General features: G+C 45.0%; 1 protein-coding gene across 2 annotated transcripts in view; it reads left to right on the top strand.

The window, feature by feature from the left end:
- The first annotated feature begins 8,372 nt into the window (after nt 1–8,372).
- ITSN2 (intersectin 2) overlaps nt 8,373–22,021 on the top strand; it is a 130,706-nt gene continuing 117,057 nt past the window's right edge. For both annotated transcript variants that reach the window (XM_066634544.1, XM_066634470.1), the window contains exon 1: nt 8,373–8,436. In XM_066634544.1, the coding sequence (XP_066490641.1) occupies nt 8,406–8,436 (31 nt within the window). In that variant the 5' untranslated portion in view covers nt 8,373–8,405. The remainder of the gene's footprint in view (nt 8,437–22,021) is intronic.

Below are 22,021 nucleotides of genomic sequence, written 5' to 3'. Positions count from 1 at the left end.
GAAGTCTGACTGATAGGTCTGTAACTTCCTGGGTGTTCCTTTTTCCTGTTTTTGAAGATTTGGATAGTGTTAGCCCATCTCCAGTCTTGTGGCACCTCCCCAATCTTCCAGGATTTCTCAGAGATAATTGACAGAGGTTCTGAAAGTACATCAGCAAGTTCTTTTAGTACTTGAGGATGCAGTTAATCTGGTCTGAATGACTTGAATTCATTTAGAGTTAGACCAGTTAGGTAATTTTTAACTGGGCTGTTTGTTGATCGTAATCTGTAGACCTACCCTGTTTCTGTTCACATTGTTTTTGTGGGACTGCAAACATTTCCCATCCTCAGTTGATGAGCCAGCCTAAACGTTTGCATGATCCCCCTCTTGGGAGAAGACAACACAAAGTAGGGGTTCAGCAGTTCCACTTTTTATTTATTTTCATTTCATTTTACATTCTCTTTCTTTACGCATAGCCTCCCCCTCCTTTTTTATTTTTTGGGGTGGTGGTGGTGGTGGTAGTGTTTTGCTCTTTGCATTTATGGGCTTCCTTTTACATGGATTAAGTATCAGTTTGGTTGCCTTTATCAAGACCAGAACTATCCTAAAGCACTAGTTTAGAGTTTCTACCACTTTACCTGATAAAAACAGAAAGTAGACTGTGGGCATGTTTGCTGATTAATAGAAGTATTAATACATTAATATTAATACATTAATAGAAGTGTTTGAGAACTGTTATTTATTTTACTCAGAAGTAAACCCATTGTGTTCAGTAAGACTTAGGCTGTAATTTTGTCTTGCTTACCAGAAACAAACACCTCTGTACATTAGCTTTTTTTCTGCAGCTATTGTACAGTTGACTTTGCTGCTAGCTAGTGTGGCATAGTCATTTTCAATGTGAAAATTGCCCCCTTAAGTGACAATTTCTTTCATAAGTGATGATGTATATATTTATGAAAGAGTTTCTGGTTCAAACTAAGCCTACCCATGAGGCCAAGTGGCTCATGGCTCAAAGTGGCTGCTTTGAATGATGAAAGGGAGAGGCATAAAATGGTAGGGGGTACCACCACCCTCAGCCTACCACCTGCTCAGCCCCTCTAACCTGCTATCTGCTCCATTCTCTTCACTCTCTTCTTCTTCTTGGAGAGTGAGCAAGAAGATAAAGGAGTCAACTTTTCCTCATTTTTAGTGCCACTGTTGAAGGTCTGAGGCAAAGTTGGTGGCTGCAGTCCTTCCAGAGAGCAGGTGAGAAAAAAACAACTGAACAGGTGGGGAAGGTGCTAGGATCAGAAAAGATCTAAGCAAGGAGGAAGCAAGGAGGAAGCAAGAAGGCAGCGATGAGGGGAGCATGCACGCTGACACACATGAGAGAAGTAAAAGGAGAAAGGAGGGTAGAATTTGGATGCCACTTCAGAATCCAGTTCAGCTTGGATCCAACCTGAAAGCATATTTACAGTGCACTAATTATCATACATGTCACCTGCAAGAAAGATTCTGTAAGAAATGTTGCTCAACAATTATATGTCAACTGTGATACTTCTCTCTCAGTATCCTAGTTATTTAAGAAAGATATTAAAAGGCTTATATAATCTCCTTATGCAAGCAGTGTATGGCATGCAAACCATTCTCCTCTTTAGATTCCTAATGTTCCAACTTTCGTTTTTCAAATCCTTAGTTTCTAGGGCAGCAGTCCTGCACGCACGTACCTTGGAGTCAGTGGCATACCTGGGGGTTCCGGTGCCCGGGGCAACCCCCAGTTTTCTGCCCCCACCCATTTTCTGCCCCCCCACCTGTGACCCAGAAGTAATTGCGGTGAAGTCATCGTCGCCGTAATGGCTTCATGCGGCTACCTCCTCTGTTCCTCCCTTTGGAAAAGAGGGGGAACGAAGGAGGCAGCTGAGGCGCAAACTTCTCCGTTGCAGAGGTTTGGGGCTGCTGGAAGCCCACCTGTCTGGGGTGCTGCTTCCAGCAGCCCCAGACCACTCCAAAGGAGATGCTCCAAAGCCTCCGTTGGGGCCCGGGAAGCCAACAGCGTCAGCGCAACAGGAGTCGCGCTGACGCTCTAGGCTGCCCTCTTACTTCTGAGAAAGCGAGAGGACGGGTGCCTGGGCTAGAGCATCAGCGCTGACGCTCTAGGCCGCCCTTTCTCTTCCGGAGGCCTCTCTGAGGAAGCAAGAGGACAAGGGTGCCTGGGCTAGAGCGTCAGTGCTGACGCTCTAGGCTGCCCTCTCACCTCTGGAGGCAGTGAGAGAGCGAGGCGTCCTGCCTCTCCAGGAGCACTCCAGGGCTCCCCTCCTCTGTCTGGAGAAGGCTTTTCTTAAAGGGAAAGAAGCCAGCAGAGCTGCCGGCTTCTCTCCCTTTAAAGAAAAAAGTGGGCGGGTGGGCGGCAGGGAGGCTTGAGGTGGCACCCCTGGAGGGTCAGAGCTTAGGGCATTTTCCCCGTTTGCCCGCATCTAGGTTCACCACTACTTGGAGTAAGTTCCATTGAACTTAATGTAGTTTACTTCTAAATAGAAATGTATAGGATTGGCTAGATGTTGTACTGGTACAAGTACATGAGAGTGGCATTGAAATCAGTAAGAAGATTGAAAGGTATTTCTCTTCCTATTATGCTTTAAATTGTTTCTAGTTCAAATGATGAGATTGAACACTGATAATATGGCAGGGCTTTTCAGATTTGAGGTCACAACACCCCAGCCTGAGGGCCCTGGCCTCGGCCCCCTTAAGGGGTGGGGGCAGCAAGGAGGCAGGGAGGAGGCAGCAACGCAATCCCAGGACCGTGTCACACAGGGGGCTGCAGGGGCTTGGCTGCACTTACTAGAGCTTCCTGCAGTCCCCGGGGGTGTGGGGAGCCCTGCATGACTGTCTGCAGGGCTCCCTGAAGCTGCAAAAGTGAAATTGGAGCAATTGCTCCAGTCGCTTCCGGTTTTGCGGAGGTGGGGCGTGATCGCTCCACTTTCACTTCTAAAGCTTCTGGGAGCCCTGCAAAAGGTCGCACAGGGCTCCCTGCATCCCCGGGAGGCTACAGGAGGCTCTGGTAAGTGCAGCCAAGCCCTTGTAGCCCCTTGAGCGACGTGATCCTGGGGATCGCGTCACTGCTTTCCCCCTGCCGCTGCTGCCTCCCGCCTGCTCCCACAAGGACTTAGAGCGGCTCAAACTCTCCCCGAGAGTTTGCAAACTGCTGTAATACGGGGTTCTCAGTCCATTGCCCACTATTATAACTTTTCTCCCAAGTGAAAATTCAAACCTTCCCTATACTGTTCAGGAATCATCTGTGGAAGAGGTGAATGCACTGCATCTAATCTATCACTGTGAAAATAGCACTTTCACTGGTAAGAATCTTATCTCTTTACAGTGCTCCATCAGCTGCTGTCACAAAAATTCTGATGATCCATAGGATTTAATTATTATCTAGCAAGAGTTATACTCTGTTTAAAATTATGGAAACAACAATGTAGGTGTTAATTTTTTTTAACATAGCATCATTTCCATAAAAGAGTATAGCTCTGGTTTGGCAGTAATTTTAGTGTTAGGATTACTCCCTTTGTTTTCCAATGGACTTCCTTTGGTACAATATTTGCTTTAGTAACATGAAATTCTGCAAAGGTAGAAGCTGCCTCAGAAATGGAGGAATTTCAGTTTAATTTGTGTTTTGCCCCATTTTAGCTACAGAGTGATTAGTGCACTGGTCCCAATTTCAGTACTGGAGAGAACAAATGGGAGCCTGCAACAAAATATTGCATAAAAACAGTTAGTCCATAAAGTGTGTGTTCTGAGTATTTACTTGTATGAATAGGAGGTATAGATAAAATACCAACTTTGTCCAAGTGCCTGCAGCCTCTCTTTCTCTCCAATTTTTCCCATGCTCTACATTCTCTTTTTCTAATCTACCTGTCACGGTTTCTCTCTCTCATGCACACTCTGTTGGATCTCCAAGGTGGATCCCCTGTATGTCTTTTCCATCTCATTCTCCCTTTCTCATGCTCACTATCTTCACTCTTCAGATGTGAAGTGAGAGATGATATAGCATCGTGGCTAATATTTTGAGCTAGCATACTGAGCTGCAAATTGCAACTTCCCAAGTTTGAATTGTGCATCTTCCATGAACTCACTAGGTGGCAAGGGGCAAACCACTCTGTTAGGATAGGATCCTAATGTGCACTGGTACAGCCAGGCCACAGTGGTTTGCACTGTATCCAGTGCAGGTTAGGAGGCTGCTTCAAAATTGCCTCGGGGTGAGGGAATATTTTTCCCTTTACCCAGTGTTAAGCCCCAGCTTGCCCAATAGGGCTAGTTGCATCTGTACCAGCTATTTAGCTGGCATAGATCTGAGCAGCCCATGTAAGGCTGCCAGGCCTGGGAGTGGGGGTTAGGATATGTTGCTGCCGCTACCAATCCTGCCCCCCTACCTGGCCTGATCCCCTGTTTTATCCTCCCCCTGCCCAAAAATGCCACCTCCCCACCACTTCTGCCACCCTCTCCCACTCACTGTGCTGCCCGATGCAAACATACCTCCTCTGGCTGGCACAGGGTCTTGATCCAGCCTGGGTGATCTGGCACTGGCCTCCAAGTCACTCCTGTGCCAGCATAAATGTGTCTCATGGCATACAGGGGGCCTGCGCCGGCTCAGGTGCTGGTTAGGATTGGACTGCCTGTTTCAGTTGCAATATCGGGATGATAAAACATAGATAGCAGCTGACAGAATGAGTGAATTAAAAGCAAAAAAGGGAAAGTGTGCACACATCTGGGGCTTAAAAACAAAAAAGCACATGTGTGCACACATGTATACAAACACACATTTACGGAGTAGCGAAGACATAATAGGATAATGATCAGGTAGATAAAAAGGGGAAAGTGGGGGGAAAATTGAGCACATACAGAATGGGATGATGGCTGCAGTCTTTATACCAGCAGTCACCTTTCCCTTCAAAATGTGCAATCAACTGCCATCTGAATAATATTAATAATACTGTATTTTTATATACTGTTTGCTAAGTGTGCAGAGTGTTTCACATGTATTACATCGATATTATCCTTATAATGGCCCTGTAAGGTGGTGCCTTATCAGACTTTCTTCTTATTCTTTTATTTTTTTATTACAGTATGCTCAGGGAACCCACTGTGATCCCTGCTAGAGATTATTGGCCCAGGCCTGTATCGTAATGTTAGCTATAGTACAGGTGACAGGAGGCCTTAGATTCACAGGCCATGAGGAAGACTTTTAATCAAAGTAATCATTCCCCTCAATCAGGCTGACTCAGGGCCCGGTAATATCCAACTTTTCAATGGCAATGGCGCCATGCCAATGGGATGTTCACTGCATTCTGTGGTGGAGGGGGCAATCATGGAGGTCTCCTTGAGGTAAGAGAATGTTTGTTTCCTTCCCTTGAGGCTTCATTGCAGCTGCATTGGTTCTAGAAAGTGGGATACGATTGGGCCCTCAGATGGAGCTTTGCCTGTTCTAAAATTCTAATGAATTAACTGCACTTGTTGGAACATCACATTTTGATCTTGTGACAAAAGCTACCTCTTAGAAACTTCCTGATCTTACCATTTCATTCCTATTTCTCTTCCTTGACCATATTTAAGGGAAATCAATTTCAGCACCTCTTTCTGGGTCTATCAACGTTCCTCCAAGGTTCAATAACTTATCATACAGGGAGGTAAAATTTCAAGATAATTTCATGGATTGAATCTTTTCCCATCAGTCCTATTCTATTAAGAATAGTTGAAGTTGGTTTTGTAGTATTTTCTTTTCAGTATCTGATTCATTCACTGTCTTTCTCTCTCCCTCCCACAATAATTTACAGCACCGGTTCTCAAACTCACAGGAAGTTTGAGACCTCAAATAAGTCTTGAAGGAGGCAGGGAAAGGCAATGATGCAGTTCACAGGATAATTAAAAAATGCAGTTGCAACCCATAAGAACATAAGAACAGCCCCACTGGATCAGGCCATAGGCCCATCTAGTCCAGCTTCCTGTATCTCACAGCGGCCCACCAAATGCCCCAGGGAGCACACCAGATAACAAGAGACCTCATCCTGGTGCTCTCCCCTACATCTGGCATTCTGACTTAACCCATTCCTAAAATCAGGAGGTTGCGCATACACATCATGGCTTGTACCCCATAATGGATTTTTCCTCCAGAAACTCGTCCAATCCCCTTTTAAAGGCGTCTAGGCTAGACGCCAGCACCACATCCTGTGGCAAGGAGTTCCACAGACCGACCACGCGCTGAGTAAAGAAATATTTTCTTTTGTCTGTCCTAACCCGCCCAACACTCAATTTTAGTGGATGTCCCCTGGTTCTGGTATTATGTGAGAGTGTAAAGAGCATCTCCCTATCCACTCTGTCCATCCCCTGCATAATTTTGTATGTCTCAATCATGTCCCCCCTCAAGCGTCTCTTTTCTAGGCTGAAGAGGCCCAAACGCCGTAGCCTTTCCTCATAAGGAAGGTGCCCCAGCCCCGTAATCATCTTAGTCGCTCTCTTTTGCACCTTTTCCATTTCCACTATGTCTTTTTTGAGATGCGGCGACCAGAACTGGACACAATACTCCAGGTGTGGCCTTACCATCGATTTGTACAACGGCATTATAATACTAACCGTTTTGTTCTCAATACCCTTCCTAATGATCCCAAGCATAGAATTGGCCTTCTTCACTGCCGCCGCACATTGGGTCGACACTTTCATCGACCTGTCCACCACCACCCCAAGATCTCTCTCCTGATCTGTCACAGACAGCTCAGAACCCATCAGCCTATATCTAAAGTTTTGATTTTTTTGCCCCAATGTGCATGACTTTACACTTACTGACATTGAAGCGCATCTGCCATTTTGCTGCCCATTCTGCCAGTCTGGAGAGATCCTTCTGGAGCTCCTCACAATCACTTCTGGTCTTCACCACTGGGAAAAGTTTGGTGTCGTCTGCAAACTTAGCCACTTCACTGCTCAACCCTGTCTCCAGGTCATTTATGAAGAGGTTGAAAAGCACCGGTCCCAGGACAGATCCTTGGGGCACACCGCTTTTCACCTCTCTCCATTGTGAAAATTGCCCATTGACACCCACTCTCTGCTTCCTGGCCTCCAACCAGTTCTCAATCCACGAGAGGACCTGTCCTCTAATTCCCTGACTGTGGAGTTTTTTCAGTAGCCTTTGGTGAGGGACCGTGTCAAACGCCTTCTGAAAGTCCAGGTATATAATGTCCACGGGTTCTCCCGCATCCACATGCCTGTTGACCTTTTCAAAGAATTCTATAAGGTTTGTGAGGCAAGACTTACCCTTACAGAAGCCATGCTAACTCTCCCTCAGCAAGGCCTGTTCGTCTATGTGTTTTGAGATCCTATCTGATTTTGTGAGTGCGACTCAGACGTGGGTTGTGATCACATTTTTTTTTATTTTGAGGTATGGGAAGCCTTGCAGAAGGCTCTGTGGTTCTCCCTGTGCACCCCAGGAAGCTGCTGTGGGCAGGTTTTTTAAAAGCCCCTGCTTTCCATGCTGCCTTCCCCCTTCCTCACCCGTTAAAGTGCCAGAGACACTCATTCTCAAGCTTGTGAGTTGCAACCCACCAGTTTGAAAACCACTGATTTATAGGTTTCAGCTTAGAGCACTGGCTCCCAAGCTGTGGTCCGTGAAACCCTGAGAAGTGGTCCACAAGGTCTCATGAAAAAAGCTGTCTTCTATGACTTCTAGCATCTTGCCAAATAAGCACTCTCCCATGGACCACTAGAAGTCTTGGCTGCAGCTGTAGGCAGTTCATTTTCCGCCCTCTCTGGTTGTTTGTGGGGGAGTTGCTTGGGAGATGCTTCCCCACAGACCACCAGAGAGAGCGGACAACAAAATACCTGCAGCTGCAGTTGGCAACAAAATCTTCTCTATAAACTAATATCGAAATCGAATATCGAATTTTCTCTTACAAATTTAATTGTATTTTTTGTGTGCAAGGGTGGGGAGGGGGTTGCATGTGGTCCACAACAATTCCCATTTTTGCCTCGGTGGTCTGCAGGATTCTAAAGGTTGGGAACCACTGGCTTAGAGTCTTACTTACAGATTATTCAGGAATGATAAGCCTTGGAAAGCAGTAGTGTTGAATGTACTTATTTTTGCTCCAAGTTATGCCATTCATATTTTGTGTTTGGGCATAACTTGCTGCAGATTTGGTACTATTTTCCTTTAAGAAAAGATTCCCATATTGAAGACTGTATCGTGTAAGAACGTGCCTCCCACACAAACTCACACATGACAGATTCAGCATCTTCAGCAGAGCTCAGAAGCCCCGCATTTTTTGTTGTTGCCAGAACTGAAGGGTATGCAGTTTGCTTTAAGTCTGCAGAGGCTGAGCTGCATTCTGCCCTTGTTGCATTATTAATGGAATAATATTGTTAGGTTGCAGATGGTGAAGAGTTAGTGAGAAATATTCTGGATCATGATGGCTCAGATTCCTACAGCCATGAATGGTAAGTAGCTTGTTTAGGGTATTCTCTGTGTACCAGGAGCTTCTTCCTTGTATATCACAGTAGTATCTAACAATATAGAGATTGATATGCCATATAATTTGGTCAAGTTGCAGAATAAGTTCTGCTGTTGCTTACAGAAGTGTGTGTTTCTGTGAGCATGCAACACAAGCTTACACTGCAGTATAATCTGCTGTGTAAACCTACCGGCAGCAGCTTCTAATTTTGTAGTATTTTAGACACTTGTTAACATGCACACTGAACAACTTGACAATATTCTTAATATATCAGAGGTGCATGACAAAGCTAAGTTGTCAGACATCCCACATAAATAGCATCTCTGAAAAATCATTGATTTGCTAGGACTCAAAGCATTGTGTTTCAGATACTATATAACAATATTGGAGTTAAAAATAATTCAAATATTTATTCTCTGAGGATTTTACTTCTGTGTTTTGCCATATAATGAATAATTGTTTGTCAGTATTACCTAGGAATAACTTTGAAAGCATATGATGCAAGTTCCATAGGCATATGATGTTCATTGGATCTGTCTGTTTATTTAAAAAATGTTTACAGTATGTGGAATGCGACTTTGATAGTCAAGTAGCTTTGGTTTGATAAAGCTTTGTTTGAAGTTCAGACAGAGTGGTAAACTGTGACTTAACAGCAAAAGTGGAACATGTCAATTTCCTACTCTCATATGTGAAGGAGAGAGGGGAGAGTTTACCTAAACTTGTTTATGATAATCTAAATAAGTAGTTCTCAATGTGATCCATATTGGCCCCCAGAAGGCCATACCGTACTTCTAGGGGACCATGTAGAAAAAACAACATTGGGGGCCACTCCAGGCAACTTGCCAGGTGTCTAATGAAGTTATCATAATCCTCACATAATCTCATTCTCTGTACTAATCTCTGTGCTAATTTCAGCAGCGTAAATGTTGAAAATTACCATAGTTTAGAATCACAGTATATAAATATCATTTATTATAGATTGATTTATATATATATCAGTCTATAATAAATGATATTTTATATGCATGAGAAGTGTTTGAAGGTGACTAAATCTAACAACTTGCAAGACTGATACATGCAAGCGAAGTAAGGTGTTAGTCCAGCCATTTTCAACCACTGTGCCGTGGCACACTGGTGTGCCATGAATGGTCTCCAGGTGTGCCACAAGAATTTGGGAGAGGGTCATTTATTAGTAGGGCCAATGGAGAATGTGAGCCACCATTGACAGCATGGTGTGCCTTGTCAGTTGTTAAAAAACTGATGGTATGCCTTGACCATTTTAGTGCCTTGTCAGTGTGCCATGAAATGAAAAAGGTTGACAATCACTGTGTTAGTCACTAATCTACCTCCAACTTGGAGCATGCCATATGCCTTGATTACTCTTTTCTCCCAACTCAGGGTTTGACTTCAATGTTTCTGTTGGTCTGGGAGAAAGCAAAGTTGTATTTTATCGCTTTCCCCACTTGTTAACTTGTTGAATCTAGCTCTAGTCAGGTGGCTCACCTAGTACCAAAAGCTCATAACCACCTTAATATTGTGAAGAGAGATGATCTCCAGAATGTCTCTAACAATGCTCCAGCCAGATATGACTTATGCAAACTTGCAAATTGTTCAATAAAGATCACACTGAATAAAGTGCTAATTATTTTTGTTAACATAAAACCTGCCATCAGCCCAATCCTATGCTACCCCCACTGCTAAAGTGGCTATTCCTGCATTCCTGTAGGGGGTGGGGGTAGTTGCAAGATCTCCTCTGGGAAAGAGCATACATTCCCTTACCTCAGTGGTATTCAAACTGAGGGCCCTGGTCCCTTTCCCCTCAAGGGGCGGAGGCAACCAGAAGGCAGTGAGGAGGCAGCGGCACGATCCCCAGGATCCCTGTTTGGGGGGCTGCAGGGGCTTGGGGACACTTGCCCAAGCCTCCTGCAGCCTCCCGGGGGTGCGGGGAGCCCTGCGCAACCTTCGGAAGGGCTCCCCAAGTCAGGAAAAGTGAGAGTGGGGCGATCGTGCCTCACCTCAGCTAAACCGGAAGCGGAGCGCAATCGCTCCACTTTCCCTTCTGACTGGGCTGCAGGGACGGGTGCACCCTCCAGTTCCTGCAGCAGCTGTCCCTGGGTGTGGGGAGCCGTGCACGAGTGCCTGCAGGGCCCCCCAGGTCAGGGAAAGTGAGAGCGGAGAGATCGCGCTCTGCTTCTGGTTTTGCAGAGGCAGAGCGCAATCTCACTTTCCCTGACCTGGGGAGCCCTGCTGGCACTTGCACACGGCTCCCCGCACCTAGGGACAGCTGCTGCAGGTACTGCAAGGTGCACCACAGTCTCTGCATCCTGGGAATTGCATCACTGCCTTCCCCCTGCCCCTGATGCCTCCCCCCCACCCCCGCAAAGATTTGCTGCGGGCTTCAAACTCCCTGAGAGTTTGAAAACCGAAGCCTTACCTGGTGATAAGCATCTGCATCATGGAGATGTCCTGGTCTACTTTAACCTGCACTAGCGAATTTGCTGGTACAGGTCCACATGGACCTGATCCACCTTCCCCCCTGACTCCATTCTTGCCCCATCCCACCCTCTCCCCACCCCATCTCACCTCTTCCGACATCCTACCTGCCTCAGTGGGTTTTTGCAGCTATCCTCCAAAGGGTGTGGGAAGACTCTGGCCTACTCTGCATGCTGCATAAGGCGGTTTACACCATAAGGCAGTTGCTGGCAGTGGAAGGTGTGTTCCACTGTTGGCTGGCCCCAATAGGATTGGGCTCAGTGGCGTCACTCGGATTCACGTCATTTGGTGCGGGATGCCAGCATGTCACCCCCCATGCAGTGGGTGGGGCAACACCCTAGGTCTGTTGGACGTTTTGATGTACCATCGCTGTTTGGCTTAGTTTCGCTTTCCTTAGGGCTCAATTCACTTGTCTGCTTGGAGGGAGGGATTCCTTCTCATGTGTTTTTGGGAGCTGCATTAGTTGGATCAGGACCATTCTGGTGTCATTGGATTCCTCTCAGCCTGCCCTTTCTGACGAACTAAGGCATGTTTGCCTACCCACAAGTATAGACACTGTATAGCTCAGTTTCACTTTCCATAGGGCTCCATGCATTTTTTGTTCTCTGGTTTTTTGCATTGCATTCTGCTGGAAATTCCGCATCCAACGGTATCTAATATGACGGTATTACCCCAACCACCATGATTTTAGCACGTAACCCCCCCTATGTTCGTCACCCTCCTGTGTGTGTCACCCAGTGCAGCCCGCACCCCCCTTGTGACGCCACCGATTGGGCTGTAAGAATTTTGTTTGTTACTTAGAAATAAAGTATCAATTATAACATACAATGCAGATGATAAAATACCTTTTCTTCCAATTAACTGCATCTGTGATGGGGGCCACAAAGGTGAAAGTGGCCATAACCAAAAAAAAAAAAAAAAAAAAGGTTGAGAAATCCTGATCTAAAGCGTGTTTGAGATTATTGTCTATCTGGACTAGGCAACAATTTCCCACACAGTTTATTTCAAACTGCACAGTTTTTAAATTTCTCATGCACAAAGGAGAGAGAAAGGTCTTGACCAAATCTGCAGCTATTCCATGGAGAACACATCAATGAGTCGCATCTGTGGGTTTCAACTCACATGGGATTTGCAATAATAATAATAATTAATAATATTACAGGTATTTATATACCGCCTTTCTTGGTCTTTATTCAAGACTTTTATTCAAGGCGGTTTACATAGGCAGGCTTATTAAATCCCCGTAGGGATTTTTACAATTTGAAAGAATGTTCTATCTTACAAGAACCACAACATTCAGGTGTTACTTTCTTGATCTGGTTTCACATTCTGGCCTCCATCCTCCCACGCTCAGAGCAGATGGAATAACTGGGCTCAGCTTGTCAGCTGCTTCAAGGTCGCACGGTGCCGGTGGCCTCGAACTGGCGACCTTCAGATGTTATCTTCAGGCAAATGGAGGCTCTACCCTCTAGACCAGACCTCCTGCCCCTGCACAGGCTCCCTGCACAGGCTGCCTGGCACAGCCCTTACGTGAGTAGTAGAGGCACCGCAACCCTGCCCCCCCCCATGGACAGCAGTATTCACAGATTTTGGTATCCACAGGGAGCCCTGGAATTGATTCCCCTGCGGATACTGGGGGCCCACTGTACACTAGCATTGTAGCTTAATCAGTGTTATAGCTTAAGTTACACAGATGTTGAAAGGCTTTTGCTATATCCTATACCACTGTAGCATGGATTTTTGTTTGCTTGTTTTTAAGTATAGTGTTTCACTCTTAGTGACTGATTTGGTATTTCTATTACACAAAGTTTTTAATATGAATTATTTATGAATATGAATCGATGAATACATCGATGAATGAATGAATGAATGCAGTCGATGAATACATCGATGAATGAATTATTCATTTTTTCTTGACTGATAGAAGCATTATTGCTGTTAGTAATCAAAGTACTTTTGGTAGTTAACTACTATAGTTTAATTACGTAGTTTGAACTAATGTTTTTCATCAAGTACCAAGTAGTTGGTAATGGTAATTAAAAATGAAAACTAGTTTACTGTTCATCGCCACTAATTCAAAGACATTTAGCGGGAAAGCAATGATTAAATGATGTTATTAGACTGATTAGGTCAAACATTATAATTTCTGTATATTTAACTGGGATTTTTTTTAGTGATACCAACTTTTTTCTGTCAGGGCTCTAAGATCTTCAGCAGCTGCATAACCGGCTGAAATCCAATGAAGAATCTTTTCTGAGAATGAGGTTTTCATTACAGGCGGGGCCCTGTATCCGCAAGGGGTTCATTCCAAGCCCCCTCTGAGGATACAGAAACAGCTGATTCAAGAGAACCCTACATAAATAATGGCCCCTGTGTGGTCATTACTGTACCTTTTTATATCCCTAGTATTGCTTGCCACATGAGTGTTTCTTGCTTTAGCATTCTTGCTTAACTTAAGAACCAATCATGCAGGCAACTAGTCTGCACATTACAGGAACTGTCCTGCTTGTCACCCTCTAGCATGCAGGTTGATTGCCTGATTTAGTTCAGCAAGAATGTTCAAGCAAGAAGCACCCATGCTTCCAGTGTAGCTACACAAACAATGACCATTTCCATCTGCAGGAATGCGCAAGAAGCAAAATAGAACACATTTGCAGTAGTATTGCAGATTTGTCCTCTTAATGCTTCAACGTCTGCATTATCAGCACCTCACTCTCCCTCAATGATGAATTTTTACTCTCTCCATCCATTCAGCCATTCACCCCTGAGCTGATCTAATGAGCTATGCTTGGCAAAAGTCAAAAAGGCACATTGATGGCTGCACAATCCCCAGAATCCTGTCCATATCCTTGGGCTGAACAAGGTGTAAAGAATCCATAATATTTTGACAACAGATGCAGAGAACCTCAATCAGCTCTACTCATGTAGCATGCAAGTTATGATGGATACAAACAATTTTGTCATAAGCCAACTAGCAAACTGGTCACAGCAAGTGGTCATGTTGCTCTTCTCCCCACTCTTAGAAGTGGAGAGCTGGTTCCACACAACCTGGAAAAACAACTCAGCTGGGCAGTTGTCCATGGGTAATAGTAGAGAAAAAAAACCTCCCATGACCACTGCAGAATAGGCCCTGAAATGGGCTCTAACTGATGTTTGATCATTGCAAATTTTCCACCACTGTCACTCTAGGTGTCCACTCAACCATTTCATTGCACGTAGTTTCCCAGAAAACCAGGGAACCACTTTTGCTCTTTGCTCTGGGGAGGCCTTTGCCTTGCCAATCTCATCTACAGCCTCTGACATTTTCCTATTCCAAATGTTGACTAGATCTGCCAGAAAGTTGTTATCTCTGGCAGCAGGAAATTCCTCCACAGCCACCAGAATACTTGAGGATCTGTAAGCCTCTGGAAGGACCATACAAATTGGTTCCCTTTGCTTGCAAAGGTAAGGAGCCATGACCAGAGGAAACCGCACTGGGTAGCGACCCGTTCATGACAAAGGAGTGATTTTAATAACCTTCACACTCAGATTACCATCTCCCAGTCCAGCAATAAATACAAGGTTCAGAGTGTGTCCCACCACATACATTGAGGCAGAAATTATCCTATGTTGGCCAGAATTATATTCTGCTTTTATTGATCTTAAAGGTGCCTTTGACTCTATTAATAGAAATATTGTGTGGAGGAAATTGACTAAATGGGGGATTGACCCCCACCTCCTCTTTCTGATCCAACAATTGCATTCCTTTAACACCTGCCGTATCCGTTTGGATTGTTCAGGTGTCATGTCTGATAGTATTCCGATGAACAAGGGTGTCCCACAAGGATGTATTCTGGCTCCTTTTTTGTTAAATCTTTATCTTGCTGATCTCCCCTCTTTTCTTCCTTAGGAATTTCTGCCCCCTCTCTAAATGGTACCTCTATCCCGATTCTCCTATACGCAGATGATGCTGTTTTAAAATCCATCACCAAACTGGATCTTCGTAGATTGCTGATCTCCTTCCAAGAATACTGCCTTTCTAACCTTCTGTCAATTAATTCCGAAAAAACAAAGATTTTAGTTTTTTTCTAAATCTTGGATATTGTCCTCCTGGAGGATTGACAATCTAACATTCCAGCAAGTAAGAACATAAGAAAAGCCCCACTGGATCAGGCCATAGGCCCATCTAGTCCAGCTTCCTGTATCTCACAGCGGCCCACCAAATGCCCCAGGGAGCACACCAGATAACAAGAGACCTCATCCTGGTGCCCTCCCTTGCATCTGGCATTCTGACATAACCCATTTCTAAAATCAGGAGGTTGCGCATACACATCATGGCTTGTACCCCATAATGGATTTTTCCTCCAGAAACTTGTCCAATCCCCTTTTAAAGGCGTCTAGGCTAGACGCCATCACCACATCCTGTGGCAAGGAGTTCCACAGACCGACCACACGCTGAGTAAAGAAATATTTTCTTTTGTCTGTCCTAACCTGCCCAACACTCAATTTTAGTGGATGTCCCCTGGTTCTGGTATTATGTGAGAGTGTAAAGAGCATCTCCCTATCCACTCTGTCCATCCCCTGCATAATTTTGTATGTCTCAATCATGTCCCCCCTCAGGCGTCTCTTTTCTAGGCTGAAGAGGCCCAAACGCCCTAGCCTTTCCTCATAAGGAAGGTGCCCCAGCCCCGTAATCATCTTAGTCGCTCTCTTTTGCACCTTCTCCATTTCCACTATGTCTTTTTTGAGATGCGGCAACCAGAACTGGACACAATACTCCAGGTGTGGCCTTACCATCGATTTGTACAACGGCATTATAATACTAACCGTTTTGTTCTCAATACCCTTCCTAATGATCCCAAGCATAGAATTGGCCTTCTTCACTGCCGCTGCACATTGGGTCGACACTTTCATCGACCTGTCCACCACCACCCCAAGATCTCTCTCCTGATCTGTCACAGACAGCTCAGAACCCATCAGCCTATATGTAAAGTTTTGATTTTTTGCCCCAATGTGCATGACTTTACACTTACTGACATTGAAGCGCATCTGCCATTTTGCTGCCCATTCTGCCAGTTTGGAGAGATCCTTCTGGAGCTCCTCACAATCACTTCTGGTCTTCACCACTCGGAAAAGTTTGGTGTCGTCTGCAAACTCAGCCACTTCACTGCTCAACCCTGTCTCCAGGTCATTTATGAAGAGGTTGAAAAGCACCGGTCCCAGGACAGATCCTTGGGGCACACCGCTTTTCACCTCTCTCCATTGTGAAAATTGCCCATTGACACCCACTCTCTGCTTCCTGGCCTCCAACCAGTTCTCAATCCACGAGAGGACCTGTCCTCTAATTCCCTGACTGTGGAGTTTTTTCAGTAGCCTTTGGTGAGGGACCGTGTCAAACGCCTTCTGAAAGTCCAGATATATAATATCCATGGGTTCTCCCGCATCCACATGCCTGTTGACCTTTTCAAAGAATTCTATAAGGTTCGTGAGGCAAGACTTACCCTTACAGAAGCCATGCTGACTCTCCCTCAGCAAGGCCTGTTCGTCTATGTGTTTTGAGATCCTATCTTTGATGAGGCCTTCCACCATCTTACCCGGTATGAATGTTAGGCTGACCGGCCTATAGTTTCCCGGGTCCCCCCTCTTTCCCTTTTTAAAAATAGGCGTGACATTTGCTATCCTCCAATCTTCTGGTACCGTGGCCGTTTTGAGGGATAAGTTGCATACCTTAGTCAAGAGATCTGCAACTTCATTCTTCAATTCCTTAATAACCCTTGGGTGTATGCCATCAGGGCCCGGTGACTTATTGATCTTTAATTTATCAATGAGGTCTGAAACATCTTCTCTTTTAACCTCTATCTGACTTAACTCCTCGGTCAGGAGGGGCTGTTCGGGCAGCGGTATCTGCCCGAGGTCTTCTGCCGTGAAGACAGATGCAAAGAACTCATTTAATTTCTCTGCCATCTCTAAGTCTCCTTTTATCTCCCCTTTCCCTCCCTCACCATCCAGAGGGCCAACCGCTTCTCTGGCGGGTTTCCTGCTTCTAACATATTTGAAGAAGCTTTTATTATTCCCCTTAATGTTGCTGGCCATGCGTTCCTCATAGTCTCGCTTGGCCTCCAGTATCACCTTCTTACATTTCTTTTGCCACAGTTTATGTTCCTTTTTATTCTCCTCATTACGGCAAGACTTCCATTTACGGAAGGAAGCTTCCTTGCCCTTCACAGCCTCTCTAACTTGGCTGGTTAGCCATGCGGGCACCCTCCTGGATTTAGTGGAACCCTTCTTTCTTTGCGGTATACACCTCTGCTGGGCCTCTATTACTGTTGTTTCAAGCAGCCTCCATGCACTTATCTGAAATCCTTCAGATATTTAGGAATTATTTTTCATTATAGACATTCTTGGTTGTACCACCGTAGATCCACTATCTCCTCAGCCTTGTTATCTCAGAATGCGATTGCTCGGTTCCACTTTTATAAAGGTAACCAGTACATCCCTGCTGCCATTCACGCCCTCCAAATACAAGTTTTTCCTCAATTATTATATGGAGTAGCTGTTTGGATTGAAGCAGCTAATCAGGAGATAGATAAGGCAGCTGCTAAATTTCTGAGAAGAATTCTTAGAGTTCCAAACTTAATTAGGTTGTCCACTATGATTTTGGAACTGGGTATTCATCTTCCCACTACTATAGCTTGGACTTCCACTTTTAAGTTTTGGCTTAGACTCCATCTTAATATTCACCCGAATTCCATTCTTCTAGATTTATTAAAAGACCCTTTTTCATCTAATTGGTCTAAATTTATTCATGCTAAATTATCTTCTTTAGATTTTTCTCCTGAACTTTTAGCTGATATGGACCTTCAAAAAGCGCATCATCTCATTAAACTCAAACTTTGGGAGCAAGAATACGTAACACTACTGTCTAATTTAAATCCTACCTGTTCACCCCTTTCTTTGGATTGTCCCCTTCCCTTGGCCGTCCTGCGAATTATTTTGTCCAACTTACTAATCCGAGCAAAAGAAGGGCTTTCATGTTAGCGAAACTGAACATATTTCCATCTGCAGTACACCAAGGGAGATTTTCTAAAACCCCACGTCCAAATAGATTATGTTTATTTTGTTCAGTTGAACCAGATGCTCTGGATCACATCCTTCTTCGGTGCACTGTCCATCATAATCTCAGGTCCCACTTACTTGACCCTTTTCTTTCTTCTCTTCCTGTTTCCCTTGTTGATCCTTTCCCAATTCTCCTTAGTGATTACTCCCCCTCCATCACCAATTTGGTGGCGGAATTTTTAGTGGTAGTTTCTAAGGCAAAGGTCAGAAGCTAATACCTTGTAAAGTTGCATTTATTTGTTATATTTATTATTGCTTGTGGACTCCCAATATGCCAATAAAGGTTATCGAAGTCAGTCTGGTGGCCATGAAATTCTAGGCTTGGAGCCTTGGTGTTGACATTCAAGTCCCCCAGAACCAATAACCAGGATACTCCCCCTGCCAGAGATCAGATTGGCCAGCTCAGACAAGGAGGTTGTTGGGTAGGAAGGTAGGCAGTACACCAAGAGAATCCCAGACACACTCAGTCAGCATCATGCAGAGACATTTAAACCTAGAAAATCTTTGGACTGGGGATAATCTTGCAATAGTCTGTTGTGACCCATTTCCCCACCTCACAGCATTGGCTGTTGCATCACCTGAAAACCTGACAGACAAAAATGCGAGAGATCAACCTTTCCTACTTTGTCCGGCTATGCCTCCATTATGCATGCCGCATCAGAGCTCTCCTTCATGACCAAGTCCTAGACCAGCGTGGTTACCAACCTGGTTATCAGCAGCTTCAGGCTATAGGGATCACTGCTGTGGACACCAGTGGTCCAAAGGGCTTGGCCGAGGACCAGAAAGAGGGATAATCTATCTGTGACTAATCCTCTTTTTCTTAGAATGGCCTGTCCACCCCCCCATTGCTGTACCTCCCCTGACCTGTCAAGATGGCAGCACCATTCCCCCGCTTCCAACCCCTCCCTGTACAAAAACACATTCCCCCTTGGCAGAAACCTCATCCTCCACAAGAAAAATCCAAGTAGGGGAAAAAAGGAAGGAAAAGAGATGGGAAACCAAGCCATAAGCCACAAAAAACACACACAATACCACAGCAGTTTTGGACCACCCATCCTTGCAAGCTGCCAGGAGAAAAGGAAAAACAGGACAGGAGAAAAGGAAAAACCCAATCTCTGCCAAGCCCAGCAGAGGTTGTTGGAACTGAGCCCTGGCATCAATTGTCCTTTACCCCAGGGGTCTTCAACTTTTTTTGTGCCATGACTCTAATAAATAAATAAGTAAATAAAGTATGAGACTGGGGATCCTGCCTCCTCCAGAGACCCTATCCACCCACTCCCTGCCCCATCGCTGCTTGCTCCATACCCTTGTTATGTCTTCCCAGCACCACTGTAACCAAATATTCTTATTAGTGAGAGCAGAAAAAGTTACCATAAAGTGAAAGCTTTATGTGAAAGCTTTTTAGCACAATTTCACTAGTGAAAACTATTTTAGCACAATTGCTAAGAACCAAGCAGGACTGGGACCTAATCTCCTGGTACCTGAAGAAGTACACCAGATGCTTCTCCCTTAACCTGGAGGTGCTATAGTCCAGTGGTCTTTAGCCTTTTTCATTCCTATAAGTTACTGCAACCTCACAACTAAGGCTTTGTGACCCCATTGGGGTCCCAACCCCAAGATTGAAGAACACTGCTCTAGCCTAAAATCACCCCTAAAATTCACCTGTGCTGAATCCCCCCTCCCACAAGGATCAAAGAGGGGGGTCCCACATCCTCTTGTCTTTCCCCAAAGGTTCTATCCAGGAAAATGCTCCCTGCTGGATCTCTCCACGGCTTTCAGTATTATTGACAGGCCTGATAATATTGTTTTGCTTTTCCTCTGCTCCTTCTTGAAGGGCTGGTTTCAGGAGAGGGAACTTCAGCTTAATGCTTCAGCCTTGGTTTACAATATCCTGTAAGGTTCAGTCTTGCTTCTATGCTGTTTAACATTTGCCTGAAACCACTAGGAGATGTTATCTGGAGAGTGGGGGAGGGGATCTCACTATGCTGATGATACCCAGCTTTATCTGTTCATTCCCATTCCCTAGCTGGGGAGGTTGTTCTCAACTGGTATCTGAGTTTGGTTGAACGACTTGATGAGGGCAAACAAGCTGAAACTGATTCCAGTCAGGACAGAAGTTCTCCTGGTCAGGAAACCTACTAGGTGGCAACAGTGTGTCAACCTGTTCTTGATGGGATTGCACTGCAAAGTGAAAGATCAGGCATGCAGCTTGATCTTTCCAACCTGAAAGATCAGGCATGCAGTTCCTAGACTCAGTTTTGAGCCTGGATGTACCTGATGCGTTTCAATGTAAGTAAGTGTAAAGTCATGCACATTGGGGCAAAAAATCAAAACTTCACATATAGGCTATGGGTTCTAAGCTGTCTGTGACAGATCAGGAGAGAGATCTTGAGGTGGTGGTGGACAGGTCGGTGAAAGTGTCGACCCAATGTGCGGTGGCAGTAAAGAAGGCCAATTCTATGCTTGGGATAATTAGAAAAGGTATTGAGAACAAAATGGCTAATATTGTAATGCCATTGTACAAATCGATGGTAAGGCCACACCTGGAGTATTGTGTCCAGTTCTGGTCACCACATCTCAAAAAGGACATAGTGGAAATGGAAAAGGTGCAGAAGAGAGTGACTAAGATGATTACTGGGCTGGGGCACCTTCCTTATGAGGAAAGGATATGGCATTTGGGCCTCTTCAGCCTAGAAAAGAGACACCTGAGGGGGGACATGATTGAGACATACAAAATTATGCATGGGAAGGATAAAGTGGATAGAGAGATGCTTTTTACACTCTCGCATAACACCAGAACTAGGGGACATCCACTAAAATTGAGTGTTGGGAGAGTTAGAACAGACAAAAGAAAATATTTCTTTACTCAGCGTGTGGTCGGTCTGTGGAACTCCTTGCCGCAGGATGTGGTGATGGCATCTGGCCTGGATACCTTTAAAAGGGGATTGGACAAGTTTCTGGAGGAAAAATCCATTATGGGTTACAAGCCTGGTTACATAATGGAAAAATCCATTATGGGTTACAAGCCTGGTTACATGATGGAAAAATCCATTATGGGTTACACCTCCTGGTTTTAGAAATGGGCTATGTCAGAATGCAAATGCAAGGGAGGGCAAGAGGATGAGGTCTCTTGTTATCTGGTGTGCTCCCTGGGGCATTTGGTGGGCTGCTGTGAGATACAGGAAGCTGGACTAGATGAGCCTATGGCCTGATCCAGCGGGGCCGTTCTTATGTTCTTATGTGTCAGCTATGCCCCAGAGTGCTTGTGCCCAGCTTAGACTGGTGTAACGACTGGGCTGTTTCTGTCCCAGTCGAACCTTGCTGTGGTCATCCACGTCTTCATTAACTTGCATATCAGTTATTGTAACACACTGTGTGGGGGACTGCCCATGATGACTCTCCAGAAACTTCAGTTAGTGTAAAATTCAGGTCCAACCTTGTTATACACTGATTTTTGATAAATGGATTTGACTCAACATGAATGGCCACTGCAAATGAGAAGGAATGTGCTGATCCCTGGAGAAGGAGAAAAATGCATGCCTTTAAAATCACAGTTTAAAAAATTGCTTTTCTTACTGCTGTAGAGAGACAGTCATGCAAGTGATTACAGGTATAACCTAATTATCCATGGATTTTTCATCCCTGAAACAAGATGAGAAGGGCCCTTTAAATTAAAGGAAAACAGTCGCTTAAGAATAGCCTTGTTAATGGGAGAGAGGGCAGCTGGCTGACAGTCCATCAGTCATTCTCTCTCCACGCACTTAGCTTCACTTGCAGGCAAGCGACCTCTTCCTTCCCCCTGAGCATATGAAAGAAAGATAATCACTTTGCTCTGGGTGAAGGCAAGGTCGCTGGCTGGGAGTGAAGCCTTTCTAAGTGCCTGGAGAGAGACTGATTGATTAATTGTCTGCTTAATGACTCTGTCTTATATCACAAAGGTCAGTAAGGCTGTTTTTAAATCAGACCCTCACGAATAATGAGAC

The sequence above is a fragment of the Tiliqua scincoides genome, chromosome 1 (assembly GCF_035046505.1).
Source record: "Tiliqua scincoides isolate rTilSci1 chromosome 1, rTilSci1.hap2, whole genome shotgun sequence".
In the NCBI taxonomy this organism is placed as follows: domain Eukaryota; kingdom Metazoa; phylum Chordata; class Lepidosauria; order Squamata; family Scincidae; genus Tiliqua; species Tiliqua scincoides.
This window is presented reverse-complemented; position numbering and strand designations above follow the sequence as displayed.